The sequence below is a fragment of the Zingiber officinale genome, chromosome 6B (assembly GCF_018446385.1).
Source record: "Zingiber officinale cultivar Zhangliang chromosome 6B, Zo_v1.1, whole genome shotgun sequence".
Taxonomy (NCBI): Eukaryota; Viridiplantae; Streptophyta; class Magnoliopsida; order Zingiberales; family Zingiberaceae; genus Zingiber; species Zingiber officinale.
Window position 1 is genome coordinate 63,530,145 of NC_055996.1, and position 16,368 is coordinate 63,546,512.

Below are 16,368 nucleotides of genomic sequence, written 5' to 3' on the forward strand. Positions count from 1 at the left end.
TTTTAACAATACTTTAATTAAATTATAATTTATTAAAGATTGACTCAAGTTGAGTCTTAATTACTTAACTCTGTTTAATAATTCTAATAAATTTAACTCAGACTTATAACTTAGTTAAACCTAACTCAACTTTAATCAATAATATGTTTAAGTTAAACTTAATTAACACTTAAAATTAAAAATAATATTTTCACTAATCAATTAACACTACAACAAAAATAGCTCTTCGCAACGCGCAAATTCGCTTTCCGCAGCGCGTATTGCGTGCTACACAATTAAAAGCTATTAAAAGTCCTAAATTATTGACAGCGTGCTTTGCGCGCTACGGATAATATTATCCGCGGCGTACTTTGCGCGCCGCGGATAATACTTTCCGCGACGTGCTTTGCGCTACGGATAACATTATCCGTAGCGCACAAAGCACGCTACAAATAATAGTTTCCGCGGCGTGCTTTGCGCGCTGCGGATAATATTATCCATAGCGCGCAAAGCATGCCGCGGAAAGCATTTCTATGCGCTAAGGATAATAATCTGCAGCTTATAAATATATGCTATTGATAGTCTTAACTATATTAAAAAAAATATTAATTTGATGAAAATAATAAACCAAAATTTTATAACAAATTTAGTGCAAATAAATCCACAAAATTAACAAAAGTCATAGTTTTTCATTATACCAAAAAAATTTAAAGATCTTAAACAAGATACAAAATCTCTATCAAACTAGTTATTATATAACAACAATTAAACTTACAATTCACACAAATTAGTATATTATGTATCAATCACATAATACTATAAATTTCGATAACCATGCAACTGTGCTTCTTATTGCATCATCAAGAAACTGCATTTCATCATTTGGTCAAATTAGGTCCACCATTTCCACCAAAACTTTATCAACCCAAACTTTCCAACATGATCCACCAAGAATAACGTGATGCACTTTTGTGTTTGGATCTATGGATACAATTCGACCTTCTGCAACAACTAATTCATCAGCAGACCAATGAAGCAGCTTACATTTAGTATTAGCACAAATATCTCCACGACTCACATTTCTCAAATTTGACTATAAGTAAACAATACAAAGTTATGAATTCAATCATATATATTTTTGTAACAATTTTGTGATTCAGAAATACATAATTTTATGATAATCACCTGAAAAACATGACCAAAATCATCACTTTTTTTTGCACCAATATTGATATCGCTATTGCTACCAAATTTATTCCCAATACTGCTACAAATGCCACCACTAGCAATCTAATTTTATAACCAAATCGTGTCAAAGCTAATACAACATTAGAAATTTGATCCATTAAGAATTTGAGCATTTCTTAATGCAAATTAAGCCTTCAACAAGATAGCTCATACCATTCATGGTTTAGTCAAAAGCCAAGGATACCCAATTCTTTTGAAGAATATTTTATCATAAACAACATAATCAATCCATCTAGTAACGTTGTCTTCATTAACCATTACAAGCATCTCTATGCTTACTTCTAGGACAACCTGCACATAATAAAGCAACACAAAATGTCATCAAAATCTTGTAGCAGGAAACATGATTTACACTAGTCGGTAACGAATAGTGGATACAAATTGAAGATGACTACATAGAAAACATAAATCCTTAATTATGATTATATAAAGCATCAAGATTTTGCAAATACAAACTTCATTCTCCTATTAGGAGACCGACTCCGTGTACCATTACTCCAAATATCTCTCATGCATCTATGTTTTTATGTTCCATGCATCAAAAGAAATGAAATGTTTTACAATCAATATTAGTAGAAACAGAATATATGCATATGATAGAATACTTCATGAAGCAAATCATTATAATAAGAACCACATCATAAGATGCATCTGCCTGTGATGCATCAAATAGGTTCAACTCTTCATGTGAAAAGTCATCATCAGATAAACATATCACAACAAAAGATAATGAAAGATGAAACTATCAAATGCTCCACATATTTTATGTCAAGTACAAACTTGAATATTATATAACGACTACCAAAAAAATTCTAACGCAAAATATTAAGAAAATATTCTTACAGACAAAAAACAAACTTTCATTAGATTTAATGTGGCATCAATAATTAGACAATGTAAAAAATATTAAAAAAATGTGAATGACATTCAAATTAATGTAACACCATTTTCATGAATCCATTTAGAATATCTTGGAACAATCATTGCACCTGGTCAAAGTGCCCTTGGAATATCAAGGCAAAAGGTGGAGTATATAATGAAGCAAGATTGGTACAATTTTATGTTGACATAGCATTCTCGCTTGATTCCCAAATAGCAGAATGTCTTGATATGCCGAAGGGAACATCTGAACTTGGTCAAGAGTCGAGATCTGTGGTGTTTTGTATTAAATAAAATTCAATGGCAATAAAGGAACCATCAAATAATTGAACTTTGAAATGTATTAGTACGCAACAATAGATAGAATTATGCAAATTAAGTTAATAGAAGTATAGAAATTATGAAAATGTTAAGGCAATTAAGAATATTTTCCTCATTGAAGAAATATAAATTTCAAAGAAAAATAGTCATCGCAAACTATATCCAATAAAAACACACTCTAATTTTCATAGGTTTAGTCGAAGACCACCTAGTAATTCCATTAATCCCTTAAGTTAAGAAATATGACTCCACCCCACCACTTTCATTGCTGGCATAGAAGAGTTATATAGCTTCATCAAGATTCTAACCTATAGCCTATAAAATACATCTGCAATTAAGGACTTCCTATTACAGCACGAGTAAGTGACAATCTCCATTTGGGGAGTACATAGATCTATCAGGATTTCAAGATTTAGATGCTAGCGGTAGATAAATTTATAGATCTAACAAAATTCTTAGGGCCTAAATAAGAGGTATGGTGGAAGCAAATCCCCATACTAATTACTCCAAAGCACCTCTTTTGTCCAAAGTCAAACGAGAGGTGAAGGCTACACTTATTGGAAAAATGTTCATCAAACAAAACAAGATATCTAACTTTACTATCACTAACCACACACACACACACAAATCTAAAATCAATAAAGGAAGGAATAGGTCACCGTAGTTGAGATGATCCTTTATGGCGATGATAGCACCTTCTGCCTCTAATCGATGGAATCAGGCAGATCATCCCCTTCTCTCAGCCGGTACTAATTGCTGATGTTCTGAGAGGTGGATCTGAAGTCCGTGAGGAACCTGACAAGTACTCCTCGTTGGTGAGGTCAGCGAACTAGTTCATCGTGAGGCAGTAGGTGTGCTCCCCGTGGTCGGCCATCGAATTGTGCTCTTCGACAATCCGGAGGTTCTCCTTGAAGACCTTGAGTTGATATTCGTCTAGATATTGGTCATTTTCGGCAGGGCGATGCTTGGCCCTCCACTCTAGGTAGAGCATTCTCACTTCCTCGTCGATACAGACAGGGACGACCCTATCTTGCTTGGAGAGGGTGAGGACGACCTGACAGGGAACAGAGGAGATGACAACAAGGGCGGAGGACGAGAAGAGAATGAGGAGGACAATGACGAAGGTGAAACCATGAGCTAAAAAGAGGGAAGAGAGAGGGTTCACGAGGGGCGGCGAGGGTTTCGGCAATAGAGAAGGGTTTTCGATGGGGTGAGATGCTACAGGGAATGATTCGGGGCGGGCGAGATAAAAAAAATATGTCTAAGATTTTTAATAGTGTATTTCGGTGCACCATTAAAATTTTAATTTTTAAAATTATATAATATTTTTAACAGTGTATTTTATATGCAGTTAAAATTTTAATTTTTTAAATTTATAATATTTTTAACAGCACGTTAAAAGTGTACTGTTAATATTAATTTTAATAGCATATAATTTTTTGCACGCTGTTATTTGTATAAGCATAATACTATCTACAACGTACTTAATTGGGTGTACTGTAAAAAGTATTATTAACAGCGTGCCCTAAAAGTGTGTCGTTAATGACGTACTGCGGAAAGTCCCTTAGACAATTAATTAATACGAAATTTAAGTTATTTTAATCAAATAAGTATTGTGTTAGTAACAAATTATTTATTATTGAGTTAGTAATAAATTTCTTATCTTAATCCAAGAATAATTGGTTAATGATGAAGCTTATCTTAATAAATCCCTTAGACACTTAGGTAAAAATTCTTCTACTTAACAAAGATAATCAGGAGGAGTTAGCTTAAGGGGGAGGAAGGGTTAAAATGTTTTCCAAATAGTTTAAAAGCAAACAAGCAATTTTGAAAAATCTTTAGTCTTTGAAAACCCTCATAAATATTTTGAAAATACTTCTTGAAAACATTATTAAACTATTAGTTTGGATCTAACACTAAGAGGCTTAGACATTTAAGACCAATTTTAAATAAATATTAGTTTTGCCGTAATCTCAAATTTAGGGGGAGGTAGTATTTTGAGTAAGTTAAACAAATCTAAACCTTAGTAACCTTAGTATCAAATTAAGGGGGAATATCAATTTAAGAGGGACAATTGCTTGAAAAACTCATGTTTAATACTTAAAATATATTTTACTTTAAAAATCACTTTAGAAAATCTATTTGAAAAATACTTAAAAACTTAGCTTTATTCAAATGCTATTTCAAAAATCATGTTTTTCAAGTTTATGAAAAATACTAGCAAAGTGTTTTGAAAAATATTAGCAAAAATCTTTATGAAAAGTATTTTGAAAACCATCTTCACTTTGCTTGAAAATCCTATTATACTTTTCAAGTATCTATTTTTGAAATAATCTTAGATTCAGGGGGAGGATTAATAAGTCAATAAATTTTGAAAATATTTCTTTTATTCAACAATCTATTTTTGAAAAAGATTATCACATGTTTTGAAAAACTATTTTGAAAACTGATTCAATTTTTCCAAACTACTTTAACACAATTTTAAATATTGTAGCACTTAGTATTTTGACTTTTGTTTTGGCAAACCTTAACTTTAAATCTTTTAAAGTTTCTTTTGAAGAACTTAGCATTTTAAAAAAAAAAATTTGGAAAATTTTAAAGTTTCTAAAGTTAATAGGTTTTAAAGTATTTTTAACTTTATTAACTTTGTGAAAATGTTACTTTGTTTTGAAAGATGTCTTTACAAATTTTTTTAATCTGTTTTCCAAATTATCTTGAAAACACTTTGAAAAAGTTGTTTTAAAACCAACTTTTCATTTTTGAGATTTTTTTTTTCATTGTAGAATGCTAAGTGATTTCAACACTATCTAAAGTCTTGAACATATTTTAACATATGTTATAAAATATTCTTTTAAAAAGCTTTTATAGTTATAACATTTTTTTCCTCCCTCAAGTAAATCCTGAGAATTATTTTATTTCCTTAACACATTTTTTTGCTTGAATATCTAGTTATATTTTTTGATGAATGTTAAAGGGGAGGTTTAAGGGGTTAAGTTGAAACAAATGGAAATCCGAATAACTAACTTAAACCATATCATGTGCCTATTTATGATTGTATTTTTTCCCCTAACTTAACTCAGGTTGTCATTGCATAAAAAAAAAGAGAGATTATTGATGTGATTTGTACTAACGGTCTAACTCGGATTTTGATGAATGACAAGTAAGTTAAGTTAAATTTTGTTGTAATCTAACCACTTGATTAAGTGTGCAAGAAATCCAACTAGGTCAACGGGCCGACCGGATAGCTGATACGAAATCTAGCTAGATCAACAGGTCGACCGGATAGGTGGTACTAAATCCAGCTAGGTTGACGGGCCGACCGGATAGCTGATATGAAATCCAGCTAGGTCGACGGACCGACCGGATTGCTGGTACGAAATCCAACTAGGTCGACGTACCGATCGGATAGCTGGTACGAAGTCCAGCTAGGTCAACGGGCTGACTGGATGTCTGACAAATTGGTAAGTTAAGGTAAGTTATTGGAGGAGAGTGATCAAGTGAGGACGCGTTTCGATTAAAGGGACAGTAGGCGCCGGTCCAGTTTAGGTCTATTTGGGATCCTTAAGCTGAGACCTTGACTAGTTTCTATTCCTGGAAGGACAGGAACTAATACTACTCTATATTATTAAATTATCCTAATACTTATTTTGCAGGGTATTTTTGAACTAACATTGTTTTGCAGGGCAAAAAGAAGAAAATTGCCTTCGGATAAACAGTGTTCGAAATCGCCTTCAAGCAGTGAAGGTACCTTCGTCATGTTCATAGAAGGCGCCTTCCACAGGATAAACTTTTGGCGTCGCAGCGGATAAGTGTCGGGCTAGTCAGGATCAAACTTGCCTCATTGGAGGCGCCTTCCATGGTTATGCAAGACGCCTTCCATGGTTATGCAAGACGCCTTCCATGCCTTTTATAAGGTTGTCTTGAGAAGACATTGGAGAACAACTGATATACGAGCTACTACGCATTCTTTTGACTCCGAACTCTTGCTACAACACTGCTACAAAGCTACTGTGCCCGACGACTGCTCCGAGGACTTTCGATGGTGGACGGTAGACCGTCATCGACACAAGTGCTTCCACATCGATCTTTAAGTGTCGGTAATTTTTTTTGTAATTAATTACTGCAAAAGGACAAGTGTAGTGTGTTGCACTTGTTCAACTTTCATTGTACTCGATTTCCTCTTTCGGAGGTATCGAAAGAGATTTTTAGTGGATTACCCATCGATAGATCCGCGTGACCTGGGTCTTGGAGTAGAAGTCGTCGAAGGCTCCGAACCAAGTAAAACCGCCCATGTTTTTCTTGTGTTCTTTATTTTCATTTTCTTTTTCCGTTGCTTATACTTTGATTTCAAAATCGAAAAGACATGCGATCGATCCAACAGAAACAATTCCCAATAAGGAAGTAGGAAATTGTACGTAATTGTTATCTCTATGGGTATTAAGTATAAGTGTGTTCTTGTGATTTATGACCAAGGGACCCTAGTGGCAAGGGTGATCAGTTACTGGACTTTATAGGGATCATTTCTATTTAATAGCATGGGATATTGATCTAAATAGCATTCTGACTTGACAATTGCAGGGAAGAGCCGGTAACGAATCTAGCTTCCTACAAGTGCATGGGAATTGAGGATGGGTAATTGGTGAACCATGATACATTGATAAACATCACAATAAAATTGAACCCCTAGAACATCTTCCAAATCAAGTCTTCCTCTCTCTTTTCTTTTCTCAATCTAATTTCTATTTACTTAGCACATAACTTTCAACCTGAAGCTGTTGGGTTCTGATACCACTTGATGACCTAGATAGGCCGGTAAGAGGGGGGGGGGGTGAATTGCCTGTTAAGAAATAAAACAAAATCATTCCCGATCTTTTAACTCAGATTAGTAATGCAGTTAAAAATAGAATAAATGAACAACTTAAAAAAAACGGCCAAAAGAATTACTTGGTTACAACCTAGGTGGTTGTTAATCCAAGACAAGTAAACACACTAAAAGTCTTCTTCTTTGAAGGTATAGAAGTCTCTTACACTTGTTGGAAGCTCAGAAAGTAGCTAGAAAATGAATACAGGAGTTATTGTCTATTTTCTAAGTCCAAGGGTTTTTTTTATAGTCTCTGGAAAATCTTATCCGACACTTGAAGGTGCCTTCAAGAGGCTTTGAAGGTGCCTCCAGCGTGGAGAAATTATCCACGCGAAGATAGAACTCTATCTTCGCTAATGGCTGAATTTTATCTGGACGAAGGCGCCTTCAATGGGTTGAAGGCGCCTTCCATGGTGGGTTGAAGGCGCCTTCAACCTTGTTGAATGCGCCTTCCCACTAAAAGGCGCGAAGGCACCTTTAACTTCATTGAGGGCGCCTCCAGTAGCTCCGCAACTCCCTTTTGGTTCTTTTGCTGCTCCGATCGCCTGGGTGATTTCGTCCATCCGAAATAGGGCTCACCCGAATCCAATTTTCAACCTTTTCCTCGAGCAAACTTCCTCCCCGGCTTTTCGTCCCTTGGACCACCACGCGCGTCCTTCTCGTCTGCTGGTGTACTCTTCCGCAGCACCTCCTCTCTCGGATGCACCGAGCCTGTCGACTCTCTTTCCATGCCATTTTTCTCGCTAGCTGCATCTTCCGCTCGACTTCTTGTGTTCTAAGTTCCTACACACTTAGACATCAGGGTTAAAAACTAACAGGACCTAAGTTGACTTGGTTTATCACATCAAAACTAACTTGGAGTACCAACAAATTATTGCTATACACTTTCCAACAGATCAAGAAGCAATCCAAAACAAATAAGAGATCAAACAAGAAAGATTTTTGTTTGTATTGTGTATTTATTTCTTGCTTTCATTATATTCTTGTTGTGATATTTTACGAGACTTCTTTGTCTCTTAATTGTTTTTGAGAATGAATAAATTTTATAGTGGATAAGATCACGAAGAGAGCTAGTCATCTTAAATAGATAAATATCAAATAAAATCAATAAATTAACGATTACTTTAAATTTCCACAGTAATACAAAAAATTGTAGATAAAGCATCTACGTATTCAGAGCTAATCATCATTCTCTAATTTCGGAAGTGTCCTAACATAGTGCTAGTACGTATTTTCTCAATTATAGAGACCTCATAAATTCCTTGATTTAATGACATATTTGAATATGAGACAGTGATTCGTTGACATTCGTCAATGACTTTAATATTGACAAAAAAGCATAATGATTAAAATTAATTAATTTGTCAAGTCACTTAATTGCTTTCATACGAGTCAAAATATAACAACTAGTAGTGATAACACTCGCAATGCTTCAGTGGTTAATTTATAAAATATTATCATTATAAGATTTAACTTTAAATCTCAATTAAATTAAAATAAATATCTTCTTTATATATTAGTTATTATTTTAAAAATTAATAATTATAATTTATCTTTTCCATCAGGATGAAATTGATAATCTATCTCAAAATCATTATGATCTAGGACACTTAATAATATTACCTCTTACTTTAACATTAGCTTTCATTATAATTCATCTATCACTAAGGCAATATAATGATACCTATTATTTACCAATTATATAGAAAATAATAAAATTATATATAAAAGATTAATTTTACTTAATAATCTAATTGTATTAGTAGCAATTTCCTTTATAATCTCATTGTCTCTTACCTGTTATTAACAATATCTTGTGACATCAAAATTAATTATTCGATGTATCTCACACCTGTTATTCATGTCTTTTTATTGTAACGACCTCGGTCCTTTAGTCTCTTGGACGATCCTTATGGCGGTCCAACTGGTGGCCCTTATGTCATCGGCCCATTTGACGATCTCTCATGTTGTCGGTCCATTTGACGATCTCTCATATCGTTAACCGACAACCCTTGATCGTGTCGTTATTCACTAGATCTTCTCACTTTTGATCAATGAATTTTTTATGAATCCTGTTAATCAAATGAAATATATTATTTTTATTGATTATCAAATTAATCGGAAAGTATACATGACGGGACCAGGATAATATCTTTTGATTGAGCCCTATTTAATTTTTTTTTTATAAATATATTATAATTTGAAATTGAACGGTAAATCTATGAGTTATAATTTAAATATTCTATTATAATATTATAGTCTGGGACCCAGGATAATAATGTTCTCTGAGCAAACAGTAGACTTGAGAATATTTGTATTATTTTGTCGGAGAAGTAGTTGGCCTGGGCGTCCTTTTTTTAAAGTTTTTTTCCCAAATATAAATGATATAATATGACAATAAAATACACAAAATGACGCGATACAATTTAAAAGTCTCATCAAAGGCCAATAAAAATTAGACGGAAGTATTTGCAAGCCGTACGGCTATTTGGGTTTAACCGAAGCGGAAGAGGCCATGTTCACCCGGAGCCCAACTCGGTCGAATCGAACTAGATAAACCCACGAAACCGGCTTCTGTAATCCCAATGGCTGCCATGGGGTTCTCACCGTTCGACTACGCGTCTCTCTCCGTTCGAGCGCAGCGGCCGGCGGTGACCTCTAAGCGTCCTGCAGCAGCTAGGGCATCGTCCTCCCTCAATACGGCGCCCACTTCTGCTCCCCTCCCTTCTCTCAAGAAGAAGGTCCTTGTCCCTATTGGGATGGGCACGGAGGAGATGGAAGCCGTCATCTTGGTGGACGTCCTCCGCCGGGCTGGTGCTGAAGTTTTCATGGCTTCTGTAGAGACGGAATTGATGGTGGAGGCCTCCTCGGGGACCAATCTGGTGGCAGACGTTTGCATTGATGAGTGCGCTGATGAGGTGTTCGATCTCGTCGCACTGCCGGTTAGTGTGGTTTCAGTCGCAAGTTTTCATTTTTCAAACTTACCGCTCAATATACTTGCTGAATAATATATAATTTGATTTTTCTAATAAGTGGTTTTTATATAAAGGTCATTCAATGTTAATCTGCTTGTGGATGATATCTGAATGCTAGACGTATAACCAAGTTAACTTCACTAAGTCTTCAGCTATTTTTGTAGCTGCAACTTGTCAAAGAATGTAATAATAAATAATGGTTGTATTGTGGATTTCAATTTCCCACAAGTGATCGGACCTTGATTATCACTAAATCATCTAGAAGCTTATCACTATGATTTATTGTTTCTGTTATGATTATCTGAAATGTGGGATGGATGAGTAGCACAAATAAATCTCCTGTAAAAGCTAGGCAACATATCTAATTGTGGCAACATATTGTTTGGTACCATATAACTTTTGCAGAGTTCATCTTAGATTTAATCTAATTGTTGATCCATTTTTAGTCTTCTTTTCTCACAAACAATGCATTTTATATGCTTGTAAATTACACTAACCTGGAGTACCACCACAACAAGTTCTTAGGGAGGAATGCCAGGCTCAGTCCGCTTAAGAGATTGTGAAGTTCTTCGTAGGATAACAGTGAGACAGGCAGAGGAGAAAAGGTTATATGGTGCCATTTGTGCTGCTCCTGCTGTTGCTTTGATGCACTGGGGTCTTCATAAGAGAAAGCAGGTGACTTTTAATTAACTTTTGCCTCGTAAAATAAAATAATACTATTCTAATTATTTATTGATTTGCATTGCGAGATCACTTGTCATCCAGCTTTTATGGATAAGCTTCCTGCCTTTCGGGCTGTGAAATCCAACATCCAAGTCTCTGGAGAGCTCATTACAAGTCGTGGTCCTGGCACATCCTTTGAATTTGCCCTATCATTTGTTGAACAGCTCTTTGGTCATGATGTGGCTCTAGGTCTTGGAGGTAGGCTGGTAAGGCATCTGTCATTGCCTGTCATTCTCTCTTTAAGCCAACTACATTCAATTTGTACTTAAAACAATCTTCCTCTTCCTCGTCAGGGCCAAATGTGGGTCGCTTTCAAGTAGTCATACAAACCAGAAAGGACCTTTACTAGTTCTAGCAAAATGGATTCAAATACTTTGGTTAATTGATAGATAGTACACATTCAACGATGTTGTGCAAGGAGATTTATAGTTAATGGCTGTGACATACACCTAAACCTATGAAATTGAAGGCTACTTGGCATAAATAAAATCTCTTTCCTGAATTTGGGTTACTGTTAATATTTATTTATTTATTTATTTATTTATATTTTGGAATTATGTGGTTTCTATCTTCTTTTTTTTTTTTTTTTTTTTTTGCTTTAGGCACTTATTTCCCAAGTGGATAAACATCATTACTAGTGGATAGTGTCTGCTGGTGATTCTGTTGATCATAAATTTCTCCCAGGAATTTAATGAAGCAATGAACTTATGATGTATAAACTCTTCGCTGTTCAAATCTTTAATGCTTTAAAATGAACATATATATTAAGCATGTGTTCTATATCATGTTTATGCTTTACCCTTGTATGTGCAGTTGCTTCCAACTCATTGTTGCCAAGAACGAAAGAAAGAATTCAATAATGTTGACTGGTCCCTTGAGCATACTCCAAATGTAAGAAGCTGCAGGGCACTCTCTAATCTATATACTATTACTTTTTACCCTTTTTTACATCATTGTTATTTATCTCTTGGTGACACATACTTTTTTTTTAAAAAAAATCTTTACATAAGGTGGATCCGCCACCTCAGCGGCCCCCCTAGAGCCGGCCCTATGGGTATGGAAGGAGATAAATTCATATACACGGGCGGGAGGTGCATGGTGGGATGAATTTCAGGTCGTGAGTTCTTGCGAGATTCGATCCCTGGCTGTTACACCAAAAATGCCATGCACCCACCGTTTGCACTATGCCCCGGGTGCTTTTTTAAATCTTTACATGGATTGATGGCAAGAGGATATATTTATCTCCTCAATTTGAGTTCTTCTGGATGTGATATTGTTGACCAAAACATGAGCTGTCAGATCTTGTTTTGGGTTTCTTTCATTATTTTTTTTCCTGCACCTATTGCTGCTTTGATTTGTGATCTTTCTTCTCCTGACACTACTATACATAATGGATTTTTTTTTTTGTGTAGCTATGTTTCCTTTTGAAACATTCATGTCATCTTTGATTTTGTCCCTATACCTATCATACTGTGATGTTCCCAAGGTCGAAGCACCATTGTATCTCTTTGTACATTTTACATGTTCATTTAATGCACAACATTTGTCAAATATTAACTTCCTAAAATTTTAGCAGCAACCTAAGACCATCCTACAAAGGAAGGAAACAATTAGGAAGTAAAACCTAGAGGAAAAACACATAGAAAAAGAATTGTAAAATATATTTCATCCAACTATTTCCTTGAGAGCGAGGGAAACTTAAATTTTGAAATTTTATTTATCAAAAAGATAATAAAAAACATTAATGGGAGAAAATTGGAAATAAACATTTTGAATTTTTTTAAATTCATATTTGAGTTTTACTACATGTGAAAATGTGTTTTTCATCCAAATTGGACAAAAATAATATAGAGAAAATTAGGGAAAGGTTCCCCCTTTCTCCACCGCTTTCTGCTAAAGGAAACTGAAGATTGAGAAAATTTTCTCTCACCATATCCTTTTTCTAGTTTCTTTTCCTCATAGAAAACACACCCTAAAAGGAATTTAAGAGGTTCATGTGTGAGATGGAATGAGAATTACAAGACTTGCTTACTTGTATGATTGATTTTTATTTTTTACTTGTTGCAATTTTTTTTAGAAAGAGGAAAAAAACTGCAATAGGAAACAAGGGATTATTTCAATCAGCTAACATTTTTGTGAAAGAATGTTAACTATTACTTTCCAATTCTGCACACAGACCTCAGTAGCATAAAACATACATGCTCAGCACATTTATGTGCTGATTTATTAGAAGCATGGCTTTTAACTAAATTCTATCCCAAGCAAAAGCAATAAATTAGTGACTTTTCATAGTATTCAGTAGATTCATCTACTATGGTGCTGTTGTGAGTGATTTGCAATCCATATTTCGGAAAATTATACAAACAATTGTAAGATACTCTCGCATGCTGCTTCCATGTTTGTCCGGTGAATTCCATTGAGCTAGCTGAGTCCAATGTGTTAAATGAGTATAATTTTGTAATTACGAATACTGGTGGAGTTCATATACATTTTTTTCTGCTTGGATATTATGCTACATTTGATTAGAGATCATTTTTTATCTATCCCAAAGCCAAAAGCTTAATCCATTAGCTATGCTTCTATTTTTTGATTGCCTAACTATGGCCAAGGAGAAACAATGGCAATGGATTATTTGTTTCCCCATTTTGAATAGTTTTTATCCATTTCTATGGAGTTGAGAGAATATATACGGTATAGTCTTCCTTCTGTTTGCTTCCGCATGAATTTGTCATGTCCTTGGCTGTAAATTTGAGTAATTGAGTCTAGTCTATTCAGAGAGAATATTTTGTTGATGCTGAACAAACATGGGACTCGATACATAGTGAGTTTTTCTTAGATTAAGCATCATAACTTGAGCTATTGGTATACCTTTCACTGAATCAATCTTAAGTTAAGATGAGTGTCATGGCATCATAACTTAAACATATCACGTGAGTATACTAGCAATCATCAGAAATTCTCACTGTTTCTTATGTGTTTAGATGCTATCACTTAATGCCAACGTAGGTAAATGTGTTATCTGATGCCATCAGTCATCAATGTGAGTATCCTTTCATGTCTATGGAATTATTTATTTTTTGTTATAATGTAGGTTCTTATTCCAATTGCTAACGGCTCAGAAGAAATGGAGGTTGTAATGCTGGTGGATATCTTGAGGCGAGCAAAGGTGAATGTTACAGTTGCCTCAGTTGAAAAATCCAAACGGATAATTGGTTCTCAAAACATAAAACTAATGGCGGACTCATCAATTACGGATTCTTCGAAGCCAATATATGATCTTATCATTCTTCCTGTACGTCCAAGTTTACTACTATCTTCTCTTTGCCTTAAACATTTTGTTTAGATTATTATGAACTGCTTTTTGTCTTAATCATGATCACATCAACCTACTCCTTACCACTGGTTTTAGACTTCATGTTCTACCTGAATAATTCTGATGGGCTATTATAGCTAAAATGTTTACAAGATAAGCGAAGGGTAGAAGCTTTATGTTGTCTTTGGCGATAAAGATATTGAACTTGAAAGTGCAATGTATATACTCTGTACACAGAGCTATCAAGAGGAATAGAATATTTTTGCAAATGCTTTGCTTACAGTTTCTAGTAAGACAGTTGGATAACATTTATGGTTCGAAAATTTGTATAATGAGAATAGTGCTTCTATGCTTGTTAGGAAACTTGCAGTTTATTGTTCAAGCTCTGTGACAACAGTTATTCGATGTTGTAGTTTAGGTTTGAGCACATCCTTTTTGGGTACTGAAATGTCTCTTGTTGGATTCTTTATAAGCTAATCCTTTTCCCTTTATTTTAAGGGAGGAACTGCTGGAGTTGAGCGATTTCAGAAGTCTAGAATCCTGAAGAAATTACTCCAGGAACAAATGAAAGCAGGAAGAATATATGGTGGCATCTGCTCATCTCCAATAATACTACATAACCAAGGCTTGCTGAAGGTGATCGTCTGATTGCAATACTAAGATCTTCCAAGTCTCTAATGCAACCGAGTTAACTTGGTATTTTCTTTACAGGATAAACTTGCTACAGCTCATCCTGCTGCCATTGCGAAGTTAACTGGCAATGTCGCTGAAAATAGCGGAGTGGTAATAGATGGGAAGGTCATTACTGGAAAAGGTCTTTGTACCGTAATCGATTTTTCTTTGGCCATTATAACCAAGTTATTTGGAAATGGACGGGCAAGAAGCGTAGCTGAAGGGATTGTGTTCAAGTACTCAGGGTCCTGAGAGCCAAAACCTTCCTAAATACTTGCAGATGTTGATAAGAAGATTACATAAGCATAGAACAAGGACACAAATCGAGATGCATTTGGATATCAAAGCACATGATGGTGTATGAGTCAGTTTGGAGCTGTGTACCATCATGACCAGATGATTCGTTCACTGACTGCAACTGTTTGGTGCTTCCCTGAGTCAATTCACGGTTCATTCCTACAATCGATCGTTGTTCTTCATGTTTGATAATGACCAGATTGAACTTGCACAACAGATTAGACTGGAAATCTATTCTGTAGAGGTTTGATCATGTTGTGCTCTTGTAGTCTTGTTGCATCTATGGCTTGAGAACTTGTGCGAGGAGCTGTGACTGGTCAATTTTAGCACACCTTTTTTTTTTTTTTTGTGATTAATGATTAGTAATTTTAATTTGTGTTTTCTCCTCCTTTGGAATAAAGTTAACATGTTAATGAGAAATTGTATTTTCTTATATTGGTAATTTCTTAATTTATATGCTCATTGATGAATATATAATTAGTTGAATTTTATATTGTATCATTCAGTTTAATAAAAAAATTATATATGATAAACATAAAGTCAATTACATATTTTAAAATATAATTTTATTAACTGAACTCTTTAGAGAATTATATTTTATGATATAAATGTTATTAATGTTGTTTGAAGCAAATTATTTCTAGACAACATATGAAGGATGAAGGATGAAACTAGAATGTAAACCCTAGGTAAGAAAAACATTACGAAGATAATTTCAAAGATGAAGGATGAAACTTTAGACACTTGAAAGTGATTGAAAACAAACTTGGTATTAACAACTCTTGAAAAAAGTTTGCTCGAGCAAGTTAGGTTAACCTACTAAACATCCTTAGTCGGCCAAACCAACAATTTTGACAATTAAAACTTGAGGTTTGAACATACCTAGCCTCTTGCTTGGTTCGAAAAAGAATTTAATCATCCAAGCTTCATTGCTAGGTTGGTCCATCACCATGTAGTCTTTGTTTTGTCTTCTCGTAATTTATTTATCTATATTTTATCATGGGGCTAATGATATTAGATCATTTAAGATGAATGATATTATCTTTTACTCCCATAGATTGGTCCACCACGACTCAATAACAATATATCTCATCTAGTTG

The 16,368-nt window shown here is 34.6% G+C and overlaps 1 protein-coding gene and 1 long non-coding RNA gene across 4 annotated transcripts; one reads left to right on the forward strand and one right to left on the reverse strand.

The window, feature by feature from the left end:
• Positions 1 to 724: 724 nt before the first annotated feature.
• On the reverse strand, positions 725 to 3,080 carry LOC121992546. 2 transcript variants are annotated; one of them, XR_006114944.1, is made up of 3 exons: positions 2,217 to 3,080; positions 1,165 to 1,518; positions 725 to 1,072 (listed from the first exon to the last, which is right to left on the reverse strand). It is a non-coding gene; the product is annotated as an uncharacterized LOC121992546 (long non-coding RNA). The 2 variants fall into 2 exon arrangements; XR_006114945.1 differs by having other exon boundaries at positions 1,068 to 1,518.
• A 6,745-nt stretch (positions 3,081 to 9,825) lies between these two features.
• On the forward strand, positions 9,826 to 15,679 carry LOC121992547 (protein DJ-1 homolog C-like). 2 transcript variants are annotated; one of them, XM_042547006.1, is made up of 7 exons: positions 9,826 to 10,230; positions 10,789 to 10,938; positions 11,013 to 11,192; positions 11,800 to 11,877; positions 14,078 to 14,278; positions 14,798 to 14,935; positions 15,011 to 15,679. In XM_042547006.1, the coding sequence occupies exons 1-7, from the start codon at positions 9,874 to 9,876 to the stop codon at positions 15,221 to 15,223; spliced, it is 1,317 nt and encodes a 438-aa protein (XP_042402940.1). In that variant the 5' UTR covers positions 9,826 to 9,873; the 3' UTR covers positions 15,224 to 15,679. The 2 variants fall into 2 exon arrangements, with proteins under 2 accessions (XP_042402940.1, XP_042402941.1); XM_042547007.1 differs by having other exon boundaries at positions 10,091 to 10,230; positions 10,782 to 10,938.
• Positions 15,680 to 16,368: the final 689 nt, after the last annotated feature.